Source organism: Cucurbita maxima, unplaced genomic scaffold (assembly GCF_002738345.1).
Source record: "Cucurbita maxima cultivar Rimu unplaced genomic scaffold, Cmax_1.0 Cma_Scf00061, whole genome shotgun sequence".
In the NCBI taxonomy this organism is placed as follows: Eukaryota; Viridiplantae; Streptophyta; class Magnoliopsida; order Cucurbitales; family Cucurbitaceae; genus Cucurbita; species Cucurbita maxima.
This window is the reverse complement of record NW_019272077.1, coordinates 452,874-466,283: the sequence shown is the minus strand read 5'-3', so window position 1 is coordinate 466,283 and position 13,410 is coordinate 452,874. Positions and strand designations below refer to the sequence as shown.

General features: G+C 34.1%; 1 protein-coding gene across 3 annotated transcripts; it reads left to right on the top strand.

The window, feature by feature from the left end:
- The first annotated feature begins 4,168 nt into the window (after nt 1-4,168).
- LOC111471931 (non-lysosomal glucosylceramidase-like) lies at nt 4,169-13,075 on the top strand. 3 transcript variants are annotated; one of them, XM_023117598.1, is made up of 19 exons: nt 4,169-4,333; nt 4,438-4,542; nt 4,656-4,712; nt 4,837-4,907; nt 4,994-5,093; nt 5,181-5,251; nt 6,248-6,348; nt 6,454-6,557; nt 6,766-6,819; nt 6,927-6,982; nt 7,531-7,569; nt 7,749-7,893; nt 8,639-8,817; nt 8,911-8,978; nt 9,080-9,152; nt 9,241-9,302; nt 10,875-11,805; nt 12,170-12,460; nt 12,566-13,075. In XM_023117598.1, the coding sequence occupies exons 1-19, from the start codon at nt 4,280-4,282 to the stop codon at nt 12,858-12,860; spliced, it is 2,856 nt and encodes a 951-aa protein (XP_022973366.1). In that variant the 5' UTR covers nt 4,169-4,279; the 3' UTR covers nt 12,861-13,075. The 3 variants fall into 3 exon arrangements, with proteins under 3 accessions (XP_022973366.1, XP_022973364.1, XP_022973365.1); XM_023117596.1 differs by having other exon boundaries at nt 7,507-7,569; XM_023117597.1 differs by having other exon boundaries at nt 4,189-4,330; nt 7,507-7,569.
- Nucleotides 13,076-13,410: the final 335 nt, after the last annotated feature.

Sequence of the window (13,410 nt, the reverse complement as noted above, 5' to 3'; positions counted from 1 at the left end):
TTCTTTTTCTTATTTTTTAATTATTTTTTTCTTAATAAATTAAAGTTGGGCCGTGGGTTGGGCTGCTAGAGTGAAAAGAGTTGGGCCTGAGATATTAATAACAATTAGATTTTTTTTTAATTTTTTTTTAAATTAAAAGATAAATATTTTATATACCGCTAATAATAAAGATATTTTTTTAACTTTTTTTTTATTTTTTATTCTTTTTTTTTAATTTAGAACATTAATAAAAATTCCAAGGAGGAAGCATTGAGAAGCTACTTTGGGCATCTCTCCATTGTGCATGCGATCGATGTTGTGCCGAACACTCAAAGTATCTCAATGCTTAAAACACTAACACTCTTTATTCTATTCGAAGTGTCTAAATCTTTTATGAGTGCATCTCGACATCATAATGTCTTCCCTTGTATGAAAGGGTAGTATCTCAACGTTGCTGCTAACATCTCGATGTTGTTTATTACTGTATAAAAACTTCATATTTCTATCGAATACATATCTTTATCTTTTTTGGGCGTTCATTTCTAGACACCTAAAAGAATTGTATTTCTTTCATTTCTTTAAATATTGAAATAATTGTATTCATGATGAGTAGTTAAGTGTCATGCTTTCAATTAGGTCAGTTGAGATAACATAACATAGATTGACAACCAATCCCCACAATATATGATAGGTTAGGACGAGTGAGAGTAATCTCGAAGTATCTCGCGTTTATTGATGATTAGGGTGAATCAGTCCACAATCGAAGTGGATACTTGTGATTGATGGTTAGGTTACGTGATGTCCCACATTGGTTGGGGAGGAGAACAAACCACCATTCTTAAGGGTGTGAAAACCTTCCCCTAACAGATGTGTTTTAAAGTTTTGAGGGGAAGCCCAAAAGGACAATATCTGCTAGCGGTGGATCTAGATCGTTACAGGTTACCTTGTTGAGCGCCCATAATCAATGTCATCAAGTACTTTCTTGTTCAAATGCTTTAGTCGCTAGCAATACATGTATTTGTGATATCCAAATTAATTAGGCATGATTGCTAGTTAGGCTTTTGATCTTGACCTTGGCTACAAACTAACTAGGCAAGGTTGTTAATTAGGCTTTTGATCTTTGGCTTTGGCTTCCGTTTGTTGCTCAATTTTCGCACATACAATCTTATAATAAGAGGCTTCATGTAGCGATCCTAATTTTCTACTTATCTAAAGTAGTTACTGTAGCATTAGGTAACTTCTTATGTGAAAATATTCATTTAAACTATCTTCATAAAACAATGTCATGGACTTACATGTTTAAGAAAATGTTTAAAACAATAAAACGGAAATATTGAAATAAATATAAGTAAATGCAAAAATAGTAATGCCCTATATTAATCTATGATCTACGAAATTAAATGCAATTACCTTATACATGTGTCATGCTCTTTAATCATGATGTCATCGTTCAGAGGTACCTGTGTTTAACTAAAATATAGGAGTAGCACATGGCTTGAGTCTTTTAAGAAATACTCAGCAAGTGAGTCCACTGTTGGATCAGATAATACAAACACATGTAATTATGATTAGGGAGCTATTATTTATGTAACCACCCTAAATTTCCACATACTCAGAGTCGTTGCTAACGTCTCATTCTCATCTATAATGCAGATATGTAACTCTTACATGAACATTATTTATAACGTAAACTTCGAAAAGCGCTTAAAACAACTTATTTTTGGAAAATACAGTCATGGTCTTACGTGTTTAAATACGAAATACTGAAATTTAGAGAACTTAAAAGCAATACAAAATAATTTAAAACGATGAAATAGCATAACAACTTATTCTAACCTAAAACTAGAAAATTAAATATGAATCTACCCAATGTACATGCCACAGTCTCTACTCACGATGTAGTCGTCCTCCATACAAGTGTGTCTTGCCTTTACCCAAAAAATGATGTGGCACACGGCCTGAGTATTTCGAACAATACTCAGTAAGTGGTCCCACTATGAGATTCTGCTAATTTGTAGTGACGTTCGAAGGTCAGCGGAATCTCATAGTGTCATGCACCTCATGAATACCCCCATCATCATACGGTGCGTATTCGCACTCATCATCATGTTGTGTGCATTCGCACTCATCATCATATTGTGTGCTTCCGTACTCATCATCATATGGTGCGCGTCTGCACTTATCATCTTTAGGAAAAGTAGCCTTATGCTTATGGACATACAATATGCATGAGATCTCTCTAAATCCATCATAAGGTCTCTTCGGACACAACCCTCTAGTCTGATCTCTTTGTTACTTGTGGATATTTATATTAATATCATTTTCATGCTCTTATGGTTGTGCCCGATATCGATCTAATGACATGATGCAATATGGCACTCATCACCATATAACATGCTTAATATGGAAAATATCATCATATTAAGGTAAACGTCACGCAATCATCATATTCATCATATTGTCATAAAGTGCATCAAGCATATCAAGTACATCATTCATCGAAATATATTACACTACGTACATCATCAAGTATCATAACTCACACATCATCATATAATAGTATACGACATCATACAATGCAGCTCATACATTATCATAACTTATACAACGTCATATACTAACATACGACATCTTACGACACAGAAGCCATTTTTAATAGTTTTTCGGTTTTCTTCTCTTTCCTAAAAAACTATCCAAAGTAACCGAAGTCATTTTCAATTTTGGCCATTTTTAATATTCCTTTTTTTTTTATAAAAATAATTATCAAATTAACCGAAGTCATTTTCAATCGATTCTTACTCTTTTTTAAATAATTGAAAGAGAATAAAAAAAAAGAAGGAAAATCTNTTCTAATGATCTAGATGGAACTCAAAAATACAGGCATTTGTGGGTTCAATGCGAAAATTGTTATGGATTAAATTATAAGAAATATTTTAAATCCAAAATGAATATTTGTGAACAATGTGGATACCATTTGAAAATGAGTAGTTCAGATAGAATCGAACTTTTGATTGATCCAGGTACTTGGGACCCTATGGATGAAGACATGGTCTCTTTGGATCCCATTGAATTTCATTCGGAGGAGGAACCTTATAAAGATCGTATTGATTCTTATCAAATAAAGACAGGATTAACTGAGGCTATTCAAACAGGCACAGGTAAATTAAACGGTATTCCCATAGCAATTGGGATTATGGATTTTCAGTTTATGGGGGTAGTATGGGATCTGTAGTAGGCGAGAAAATCACCCGTTTGATCGAGGTGGAAACCTTAAGAAACCTCAAGGAAAAATCCAAAAGGAAAAGCACAAATAGAACAATATATGCTAGTGGTCGACTTGAGTCTGGACCGTTTTCTTGTGATTTCCCTGGGGATAGACACGAGGTGATGTGCCGGATGCTGGCCCCAAAGGAGTGGAATGAGTGGGGGTCCCACATCCATTGAAAATTTTTCAAAGAATTTGGATCAAGTTGCTTTCTTAAGCCTTTACACGAGGGACTTGATTGTCCACTCTCTTTGAGATGAAAACTAGGTTCATTTTCTTTACTTTTCACGTTCTTCGTGGGGGATCATCTTTATCTCAATAGTCTCCGTCTTAATTTCGAATCCTTTTTCAATGTCTTTGCTCATTCTTTAGCATGATGTATAGGGCTCAAAAGCTAACTTTAGAGTTATGAAAAGAGCCGAAATTGGATTGCATTAGGATTGCACAAATCAAGAGCATAGAACGCATGCCTCTCATGCGGTCGAGCATAGAGTCAACCTCAATCTCAGGCTAATGCCAAGCCCAAACTCACATCTTCTCGTTCGTGTGTTTTGATCCTTTTCATGTTAACTTTAAAAAATAGCATTATTATCCTTAATCTTTATAAAAAAAAATTAAAAAAAAAAGTCCTAATCATTAATATATAGATAGAGGGATAGACAGTAGACATTTGCTAATTTTTTTATTTTTTTTTTAAAGTTTAAAGATATTAATGTTATTTTAAAAATTAATTGGAATTTTTTAAATGGGTACTAACGGATCCATTCATTATTTAATTAAAAAAAAGGGTTTAAAAATATATTTTTATTAATTAAAGTTAAAGGTTTTAAAATAATTTTATTTTTTGACGGGGATCAAAATTGGAAAATGTATGCGACTCTAAAATGGTAATTTAACAAGTTGTATCCATGGTTGTTTGGATATAAAGTCTGGACTATTATTAAATAAAAATAGTCCCCCCTCCTTCATTCGAGAACATCGCCGGCTTTCTCTCTGTTCCAGATTTCCAGATTCACGAGAGAAGAGCCAAACGAAATGAAAAATGGCTGCAAAGAAGAAGCCGACAATGGAGATTCATCAACTATGGTGGTTTGTCTTCATCCATCAATGCCTTTCTAGTTCTTAACAAATTTGAATTCAAACAAACATTCTCTGCTCACTCACGAGCCAAGATTTCTCTTCTGATTTTCCAGGTCGATCCGGCCAAGCTTCCATCCTTGACCTGGCAACGCAAGCTCGATTTCACCGGAAAATCTCCAGAGTCGTTCTCTTTCACTCTCAACGACAAGTGGCATCTGGTCATCATAATTTACTCATAAACTCTGTACAATATTGCGATTCGACGCCATGAAATTGATTCCGACTTTTCTTTAATTTTCTGATTTCAATCGTTTCTTGTTCCATTTTATAGGGCCCCTTGGGCTACCGATTATGGCGTCACGGGAAGGAAGAAGCCGCTAAAGGAAGAGTAATAGCAACTGCTTAAATTACTTCAGATCTATTGTGTTTTTCTGTTTCAGTATTGATCATTGATTTCTTCTTTCATTTCATTTTCTCTCTCTCTACTGTATCTTCTATTTCTCTCTCCTCAGATTCCGCTTTATGATTTCTTTGCGTCTCCACCAATCACGTGCTACCACGGCGTATCGTTAGGTGGCATAGGGTAGGTATCCTCCTCCGCTGCCGCGCGCGGTTCGCCGACTGATCTTAACTGCTTCTGACATATGAAATCGTGATCGTTAAATTCAGTGCAGGAAGCATCGGCCGGAGTTACCGAGGAGAGTTTCAACGCTTTCAAATGTTCTATGGACCGAGTGAAGATGTACCAGTTTTAGCCAATCAATTCTCTGTATGTCAATCTCTATACGGTTTTTGTTTCATTATCTTCTTTGTATTCATTGAATTGTTTCATTATCTTTGTCTCGTTTGGTATTAGGCATTTGTTTCACGCCCAAATGGAAACAGATTCTCGACTGTATTATGCTCTGCCAGACCTCAAAAATCCAAGTAAGCTATCCACACAGTTTTTGAGTTTTTGAGTTTAATAGCCACTTTGAATTTTTTGGGAGATTTAATTTACTTGTTTCTCTATTCATATTAATAATACACCCACCCAGTTTTTTAAAATTAAATTAGCAACCAATTTTGACTAGAAACAAAATTTTCAAATATCCAATTATAATTACTCCCCCTTGGTTAAATTAATAAAAATCTTTCGATTATATTTTTAAATTTTTTTAAAAAATTTAAGAAAATATACTTATCCTTAATTTTTGTTGAACCCGTTAGCATTTTGTTATTTAAAAAATACTCACAAAATTTTAAACTAATTATTAACTTTATAAAAAAATTCAAAAAAAAAATTATATTGTCAATAATATGACGAAAATCATTTGTTAAGCCCTCATAGATTATTATCTACCATCGTTTTATTTTATTTGAGAAGGTTTATGAGTATTTTTGAAATGTTAGTACTAATAAAAAATTTTAAGGGTATTAACCAAAACTTTTGAAAATTTAATAGTATTTTTTTAAATACTTTTTAAAGTTAAAAAGATATTTTTGAAATTATTTTAAAGTTCAAAGTTATTTTTGAAATAAATGATTAACCCTTCTTGTACAAAACTAACAGAAAGAGTATGAGTATTTTCTAGACAAAATGCAAAGTTTAAAAGTATTTTTATTAATTTCCTTATTACAAAATGTGAAAATATATTTACTTTCTCCTATAAAATTATTATTATTATTTAATCAATTTTGATTAAATATATATTATAATAACTTCAAATTAAGTGTAGAAACTAATTTTAAAATTTATTAGAATTATACAAATTAAAATTAAATATTTGAAAGTACGAAAATGAAACTCAGATATTATTCAATTTCAAAAGACCTTAATCTTGATAGGTTGGATTTAGTTATGAATGGTTTTGAGATTTGAAATGAATATTGCAGTATTATTTCCTCTATTTTTCACTTTGGAGGGTTTTTTTTTTCACCCAGAGATGGAAAGAACGACGGCATAGAAGCATGGGATTGGAATTTGAGTGGAGAAAAAAGTACATACCACGCTCTGTTTCCCAGGGCTTGGACAATCTACGATGGTATGGTTTTACTCCTAATCAGTTAAATCCTGTTTACATTATTTCAGTCAACCCCCTGTTTTTCTTCTTCTTCTACATATATTTGTTACTTTTTTTTGGAACTAGGTGAACCCGACCCGGATCTTAAGATTGTTTGTCGTCAAATTTCACCAATTATCCCTCACAATTACAAGGAGAGTAGTTTCCCCGTCTCCGTATTTACATTCAATGTATGACTCTTTAACTTATCATTTAAATTTGAATTAGATCGTTGCGATGAAATTATTATTTTTTTTAATAACGGTTGATTCAAAAATCTGTGTCAAACTGGATACATTCATGTGTAAAATGGATAGTGATATTATGATCATCTCCTTAAATAATTTCGTTTTTTTGAATAAATGAGTGGGAACATTTGTTTGTTTGTTTATATGGCAGCTTTCAAATAAAGGTCCGACTTCTGCAGAAGTAACTTTGCTGTTTACTTGGGCGGTAAGTGCTGTCAAATCCTTTGTATGCAAAATTTTATAGTTTTATATTTATACAGTGGTAAGCCATTTTCTTGCCAAAGTTTGGAGCTTTGCTGTTTACCTTTTCAGAACTCTGTGGGCGGAAACTCTGGATTTACTGGTCATCACTTTAACTCAAAGATAGGGTAAGGTTATTCTCATGCTTTTCATTGTTAAATTGTTAATGGTTAAGGTGTGATCCTACTCCCGTTGAACAAGAGAACGAAACATTGTTTATAAAGGTCTGGAAATCGCTTTCTAATAAAAGCATTTTAAAATTTTGAGTGAAAGTTCGAAAGGGAAAATTCAAAGAGAACAATATATGTTAGTGGTAGACTTGGCTTTGGACTATTACACATAAATTAGAGAAAGGAATGTGTGCCAACGAGTATGTTGGCTTCGAATGAAGGGTAAGATCCTAGGCTCCAAACTACAGTAAATTGTGAGATCACATATTGATTGAATATGAGATGAAATATTGAGGGTAATAATATCTATTGAGAATTGTTGAGAGGGAGTCCACATTAACTAATTGGTACCGGGTTTTGTGCATGCCCAAGGCAAAAACATGAGATCACTCAAAAGTTTTATTTATTTATTTTTTATTTTTTATTTACGGTAGAAAGCTTTCCCTATTTAGAAGCATTTATATGAATTTCATTCTCTAAAGTGTCAAAGCTGAATTTGCGAGCAGCGCAGAAGACGGAGCTCATGGAGTCCTTTTACACCACAAGTCAGTATAGTATTCTTTCATTCATTTAAACAATTTTCTTTTTGGTGGGTTTCAATTTTACCTCTTCAATCTTTGATTTAGAGGTTAGAGAGATGTAAAACAAATATCAATTATTATTATTATTATTTATTTATTATTATTATTTTTTTACTATAACAAATGTGCATTACGTCCAACAGAACCGCGAATGGGCGTCCAACAGTAACGTATGCTATTACAGCAGAGGCAACGGATGATGTTCACGTCTCAGTCTGTCCTCGCTTTGTAATATCTGGTGATTCCGAGGGCATTTCAGCAAAAGATATGTGGCAAGAAGTTAAAAATGTTAGATCTTTGCCCTCCCTTTTGTTATCTCTCAACTATTTTTAAATTATTTGTTGATATGCTTTGTTGTGCTTTCATTGGTATCATATTCTTCTTTTATCCAACAGCACAATAGCTTTAAAGTCAATTAATGCATTAAAAATTAGGCTTATTTGGAAAAAAAAAATTATTTCCAAAACAAAAGCTTTATTTTTCTTAAAATTCACTTCTTTATTTGCTATCACCAATCCTTCCTTTCCTTTAGAAAGATCCCAAGTCAAATAATTGTCGGTAGAGTGCTTACCACTCTTTCATAATGCTTTAAAATAATGATTTTAAAAGAAAAATCTAGAAACACCAACTAATCAACCCCTAATTCTTTTCATTTCTAAAATGTTAAAAGCTATGTGTATCTTATTATTTGTCTTTAAAAAAAATAATTCTTTTGACATTTATTAGAAGCCTCCCATATACATCGATGATTCTTCTTTCCAACAGAAGCCAAAAGGAACAGGCCAGAGGAATTGTCAATTTCACCTTTTTATTTTATTTCAAAAAATTCAAAACTTTAAAGATTGTCTTCGTACTGGTACAATTTCTTAGAAGCCTCCCATATGTATCGTTGATTCTTCTTTCCAATAGAAGCCAAAAGGAATAGACGGGAGGAATTGTCAACTTCACTTTTTATTTTATTTCAAAAAATTCAAGACTTTAAAGTTTGTCTTCGTACTAGCCCATAATAATTTGATATGAAATATTATTTCAGCATGGGTCATTTGACAAGTTTGGCAATAGTGGGCCACATGAGGAGTCAAAACCAGGGTCAAGTATTGGAGCAGCCATAGCAGCTAAAGTGAGCATTCCTTCTTCATCTACTTGTACAGTCACTTTCTCGTTAGCATGGGATTGTCCAGAAGTTAAATTTGATGGAAAGACATACCACAGGTCACATCTTGACTCTACTCTTATCAAAGCTGATCAATTGAAAATCTGGATTTTAATTTTAAAAAAGTGTTGGCAATTAATACTCTTTGACAGACGGTACACTAACTTCTACGGAACGCTCGGAGAAGCCGCTAAGACAATTGGACGTGATGCAATATTAGGTATGTGTTTCTAAAATAGGGTTTGCTTAAAAAACAATATTAATGTGTTGGTGATGTGGACTGATGATTGGTGAACTAAATATGGGGAAAAAAAAAAAAAGAACATGGAAAATGGGAAGGCCAGATAGAAGCATGGCAAAGGCCAATAGTAGAAGACAAGAGGCTTCCTGAATGGTGAGTGGAGATAATTGTATGAAACAAAACAAACAACTCGTTGTCAAATTAAGTCAGTAATAGCTGGATTTCTTTGATAATGCTGTAGGTACCCTGTCACTCTCTTCAATGAGCTATACTTCCTAAATTCTGGTGGAACAATGTGGACAGGTACTCTCTCTCTCTTAAGACTTGGAATATGATATAGTTTGGTTTTTTGTGGGTCAAAATGGGTGATATCATTTGGTTGGTTTTAAATATTTAAGCCTTTTTAATGGCCTCTTTCACCCACCCTATCTATCCATACTAATTCCCTACCCTTCTAAAACACATTAAATGTTTTTAATTATTTTTAGGCTATAAATTTAATTTAATTTAGCTATAGAATGGTTTAGATTAATTAAAGAAAATAAAGTATACATGTTAAAATCAAACTTCTAAAAATTTAGTCCATTCATTGACGACAAAATTTATAGCAACCTAAACTACTTGCCAAACCAAATCTCAATTTATGGATGGTTAAATAATATTTGATTATAACGATCCTTATAGGTTAGAGTAATTTGTCCAAATTGTAATTTGTCACTCACAATGTTTGAATGACCCCATATTAAAATTTTAAATTACTTTTTAAAAAATAAATTTATTAAATTAATAAATAATACTCATGAATTTCAAAACACTTAATGAAATGTGAGCTTAATTTGCATTCATTCATGCTTAGACCTGAGAACACCCTTCATCAACACTATTTCTTTAGGAACATTTTATCCCCTACCTCGAATTTCGAGGTTTCTATACTTTATATCAACCCAACTCTTCTATCTATTTTGGATGGTACACATTCTTGCCTTCACCTTATATATGACTTTTTTTTGGTAACTATTTAAGGACTTACAAAACTTTCTGTCAAGGTGTTGATAGTTGCTTGAATTATAAGAAATTTTCGTGAGGTGTAATTTGGTGTTCCAACCATCTGTGAAATTGAAGACCAGTTAATATCAATACCAAGTTTCGCCTATTTTTCATAGGATAGAGGACATTACTTAAAGTAATACATGCAATCTCGTGTGACTAAGACCATCCACCACTACTCAAACAATGTTATAATCTTTCACTATCTTATGTGAACCTAAAATTAAGTCCATGACAATATTTTCCATTCTCAACCAGAATTGCCTACGAGAGTCGTAATAAATCAACAAACATTTGTCGCACAACTTTCGGTATTAAGTACTTTGCTAACATAACATGATATCTTTCTTTCCCTATTTTTTTTTTCCCTATAATATACTATAAATACCCTCCTTTAAACTATTATACATCTTGGTACCATCTTACCATCTTGATGCATTAAAAGGAATCTTGGGTAGTTCCTTTAACACCTCTTTCTTGAGGGATAACCCCTTAGCACAAAATCTTCTTTAGCTGATCACTAGGAACGCTAGAAATTCATTTGACCTACTACTCTCGTATTTAGCCAATTTGGGATCTGCTCATTAATGGTCAATGATGCAAGTTTCTAATTATTAATGGGAAAAATAAATCTACGTTTCAGGAACATTAACCTTGTTATGTTACTTTAGTAAGCAAACTAGTTATTTTCCTCAAACATTACTAAAAATTATTAACCCTTAGACATTCTAATATTAAGTTAAAACATTTTGTTGAGCTGCAATCGACCTTTTGTATCTTTCTTTTGTTTAAAGAAATGATTTTGTAAATCAAACTTCCTGATCTCAGACGGCTTACCTCCGCTGCAAAATCTATCAACCATAAGCCATCAAAAAATTTTCCTCCAAAGGACAAAATCGGAGCCCAATGGAGCACCCAACGGCGACCACCGCCTGGACGTCGCCGTCGAGATTCTCGAGAGAATGTCTCAGATCTTCGATCAAGCCCACGGAGGCGCCGGACCCTCAAACGCTGCACTCGGAACCAGATTGCTTCCTACTCTACAAGAGAACGTCGGCCAGTTACTCCTCGTAGAAGGAAGCGAATACCTAATGTGGAACACTTTCGACGTTCATTTCTACTCCTCTTTTGCTCTTATCATGCTTTTCCCCAAACTCGAACTCGGCATTCAGAGGGATTTCGCGGCGGCTGTTCTGATGCACGATCCCAGAAAGGCCAAGATCATGAGCGACGGAAAGTACTATCCTCGCAAGGTTATTGGCGCTGTTCCTCACGATATTGGCTTCAACGATCCTTGGTTTGAAGTGAATGCTTACAACCTTTTGAACGTCACCAGATGGAAGGATTTGGGTTCCAAATTCGTTCTTCAAGTTTACAGAGACGTGGTTGCTACAGGGGACAAGAATTTTGCAAAATCTGTTTGGCCTTCGGTGTATGTAGCGTTGGCTTTCATGGATCAGTTCGATAAGGATAAAGATGGAATGATTGAGAATGAGGGGTTTCCTGATCAAACTTATGATGTTTGGACTGTGAAGGGTGTGAGTGCATACTGCGGTGGGCTGTGGGTGGCTGCTCTTCAGGCGGCTTCAGCATTGGCTTATGAGGTTGATGATGAAGCAGCTGCTCACTACTTTTGGATCAAGTATCAGAAGGCAAGAGGTGTTTATGATACGTTATGGAATGGCTCTTACTTCAACTATGACAATAGTAGTGGTCCTTGGAGCTCGTCCATTCAAGCTGATCAACTGGCAGGGCAATGGTGAGTGAACAAGCTTTTATTGATCCCCTTTTACTTTTCTTGCTTTTACATTTTTTTATCTCTTGTGGCCTGGCTGAATTTGCATGATTTTGGAGCTATCTCTGTTAAGAGTAGTAGCTTAACATTGTATCTTAGGGTTGGATTGAGTAGTAACTTGATTGCGTTTTGTTAGGAATCTCACGACGCTCCACAATGATATGATATTGTTCACTTTGAGCATAATTTCTCGTAGTTTTCCTTTTGGTTTTTTTAAAAGGCCTCATACCAATAGAGATATATTCCTTACTTATAAACCCAAGATTATCTCCATAATTAGCGGATGTGGGACTCCACACCAACAATCTTTCACATTCTGAAAACACAGGTATGCTAGAGCATGTGGGCTTTGTCCCATTGTTGACGAAGAGAAGATAAGGAGTACACTTGAAAAGATATTCAATTTCAATGTGATGAAGGTGAAGGGAGGAACTCGCGGGGCAGTAAACGGGATGTTTCCAGATGGAAGGGTTGATAGATCCATATTGCAGCCAAAGGAGATTTGGGCTGGAGTTACTTACTCTGTTGCTGCCTCAATGATTCAAGAAGGAATGGTGGAAACAGGCTTCCAGACTGCAATGGGCATTCATCAAGCTGTTTGGGGTCAAGATGGCCTGGGGTACCACATTTTGTTCTTTATATTCTGGAATTCCACTGGTTTTTAAGCCACTTTTCTTGAAGTTACAGGAGATTTGATATCTGCTTGTTCTGAAATCCTGTTCAGGTATTCATTTCAAACCCCAGAAGCATGGGACATAGATGATAAGTATAGATCTTTGGGGTACATGAGGCCATTGGCGATTTGGGCAATGCAGTGGGCAATTTCGAAGCCTACCCTTTTGAAGAAGCACAAAGTTCCAAGAAAAGAGCTTTCTGAGAGTGAAGAATCATGCCTATTTGCCACACAACATGCCGCTTTCTTGAAAGTTGCATCTCTCTTGAAGTTGCCTTCCGAGGAAGCTAAACCCAGGAGTGTTGTGGAGGTTGCTTATGATTTCATTTGTAAGAGGTCAGCCTAACTACTCAATTCAAATCACTCTAATTAAATGGTTAAAGAAAGTCCCTTTATATGTGATTTTTTTCAAGGAAATATGTTGCACAAAGCATTTCTTGTTGTAATAAGAACAAGTTATATACTTTGTATTGGCTTGAGCATAGAACTATAATTCAGACACCGTACTTGTATCTTCAAAACTAAAAATTTGTATCTTAATAATAATGTAACATTACAATATTGAAATATTTTCTTTTCTAATATTTATTATAAGTTAATTAGAAAATGACTAAATAACATATACAACAACACAACAATGCTTTTAGAAATATATAATTGTTTTTTTCCTTACCTAAAAAATATATTTATTGACGGTTACATGAACCAAAAGTTAGAAAACATAAAAACAAAAAGAAATACAAAAATAATTAATTATGTTTTACCTCTTTTGTGCTCTAGCTTGTTCGAGAGAAGAGCTATGGTTAAAAGTTTCCATGCCTGTATCTCTAGCCAACACCACCTTCGTAAATCTTCGCCCTGAATTTGAAACGTAAAATTGACATTTTAACGCACAA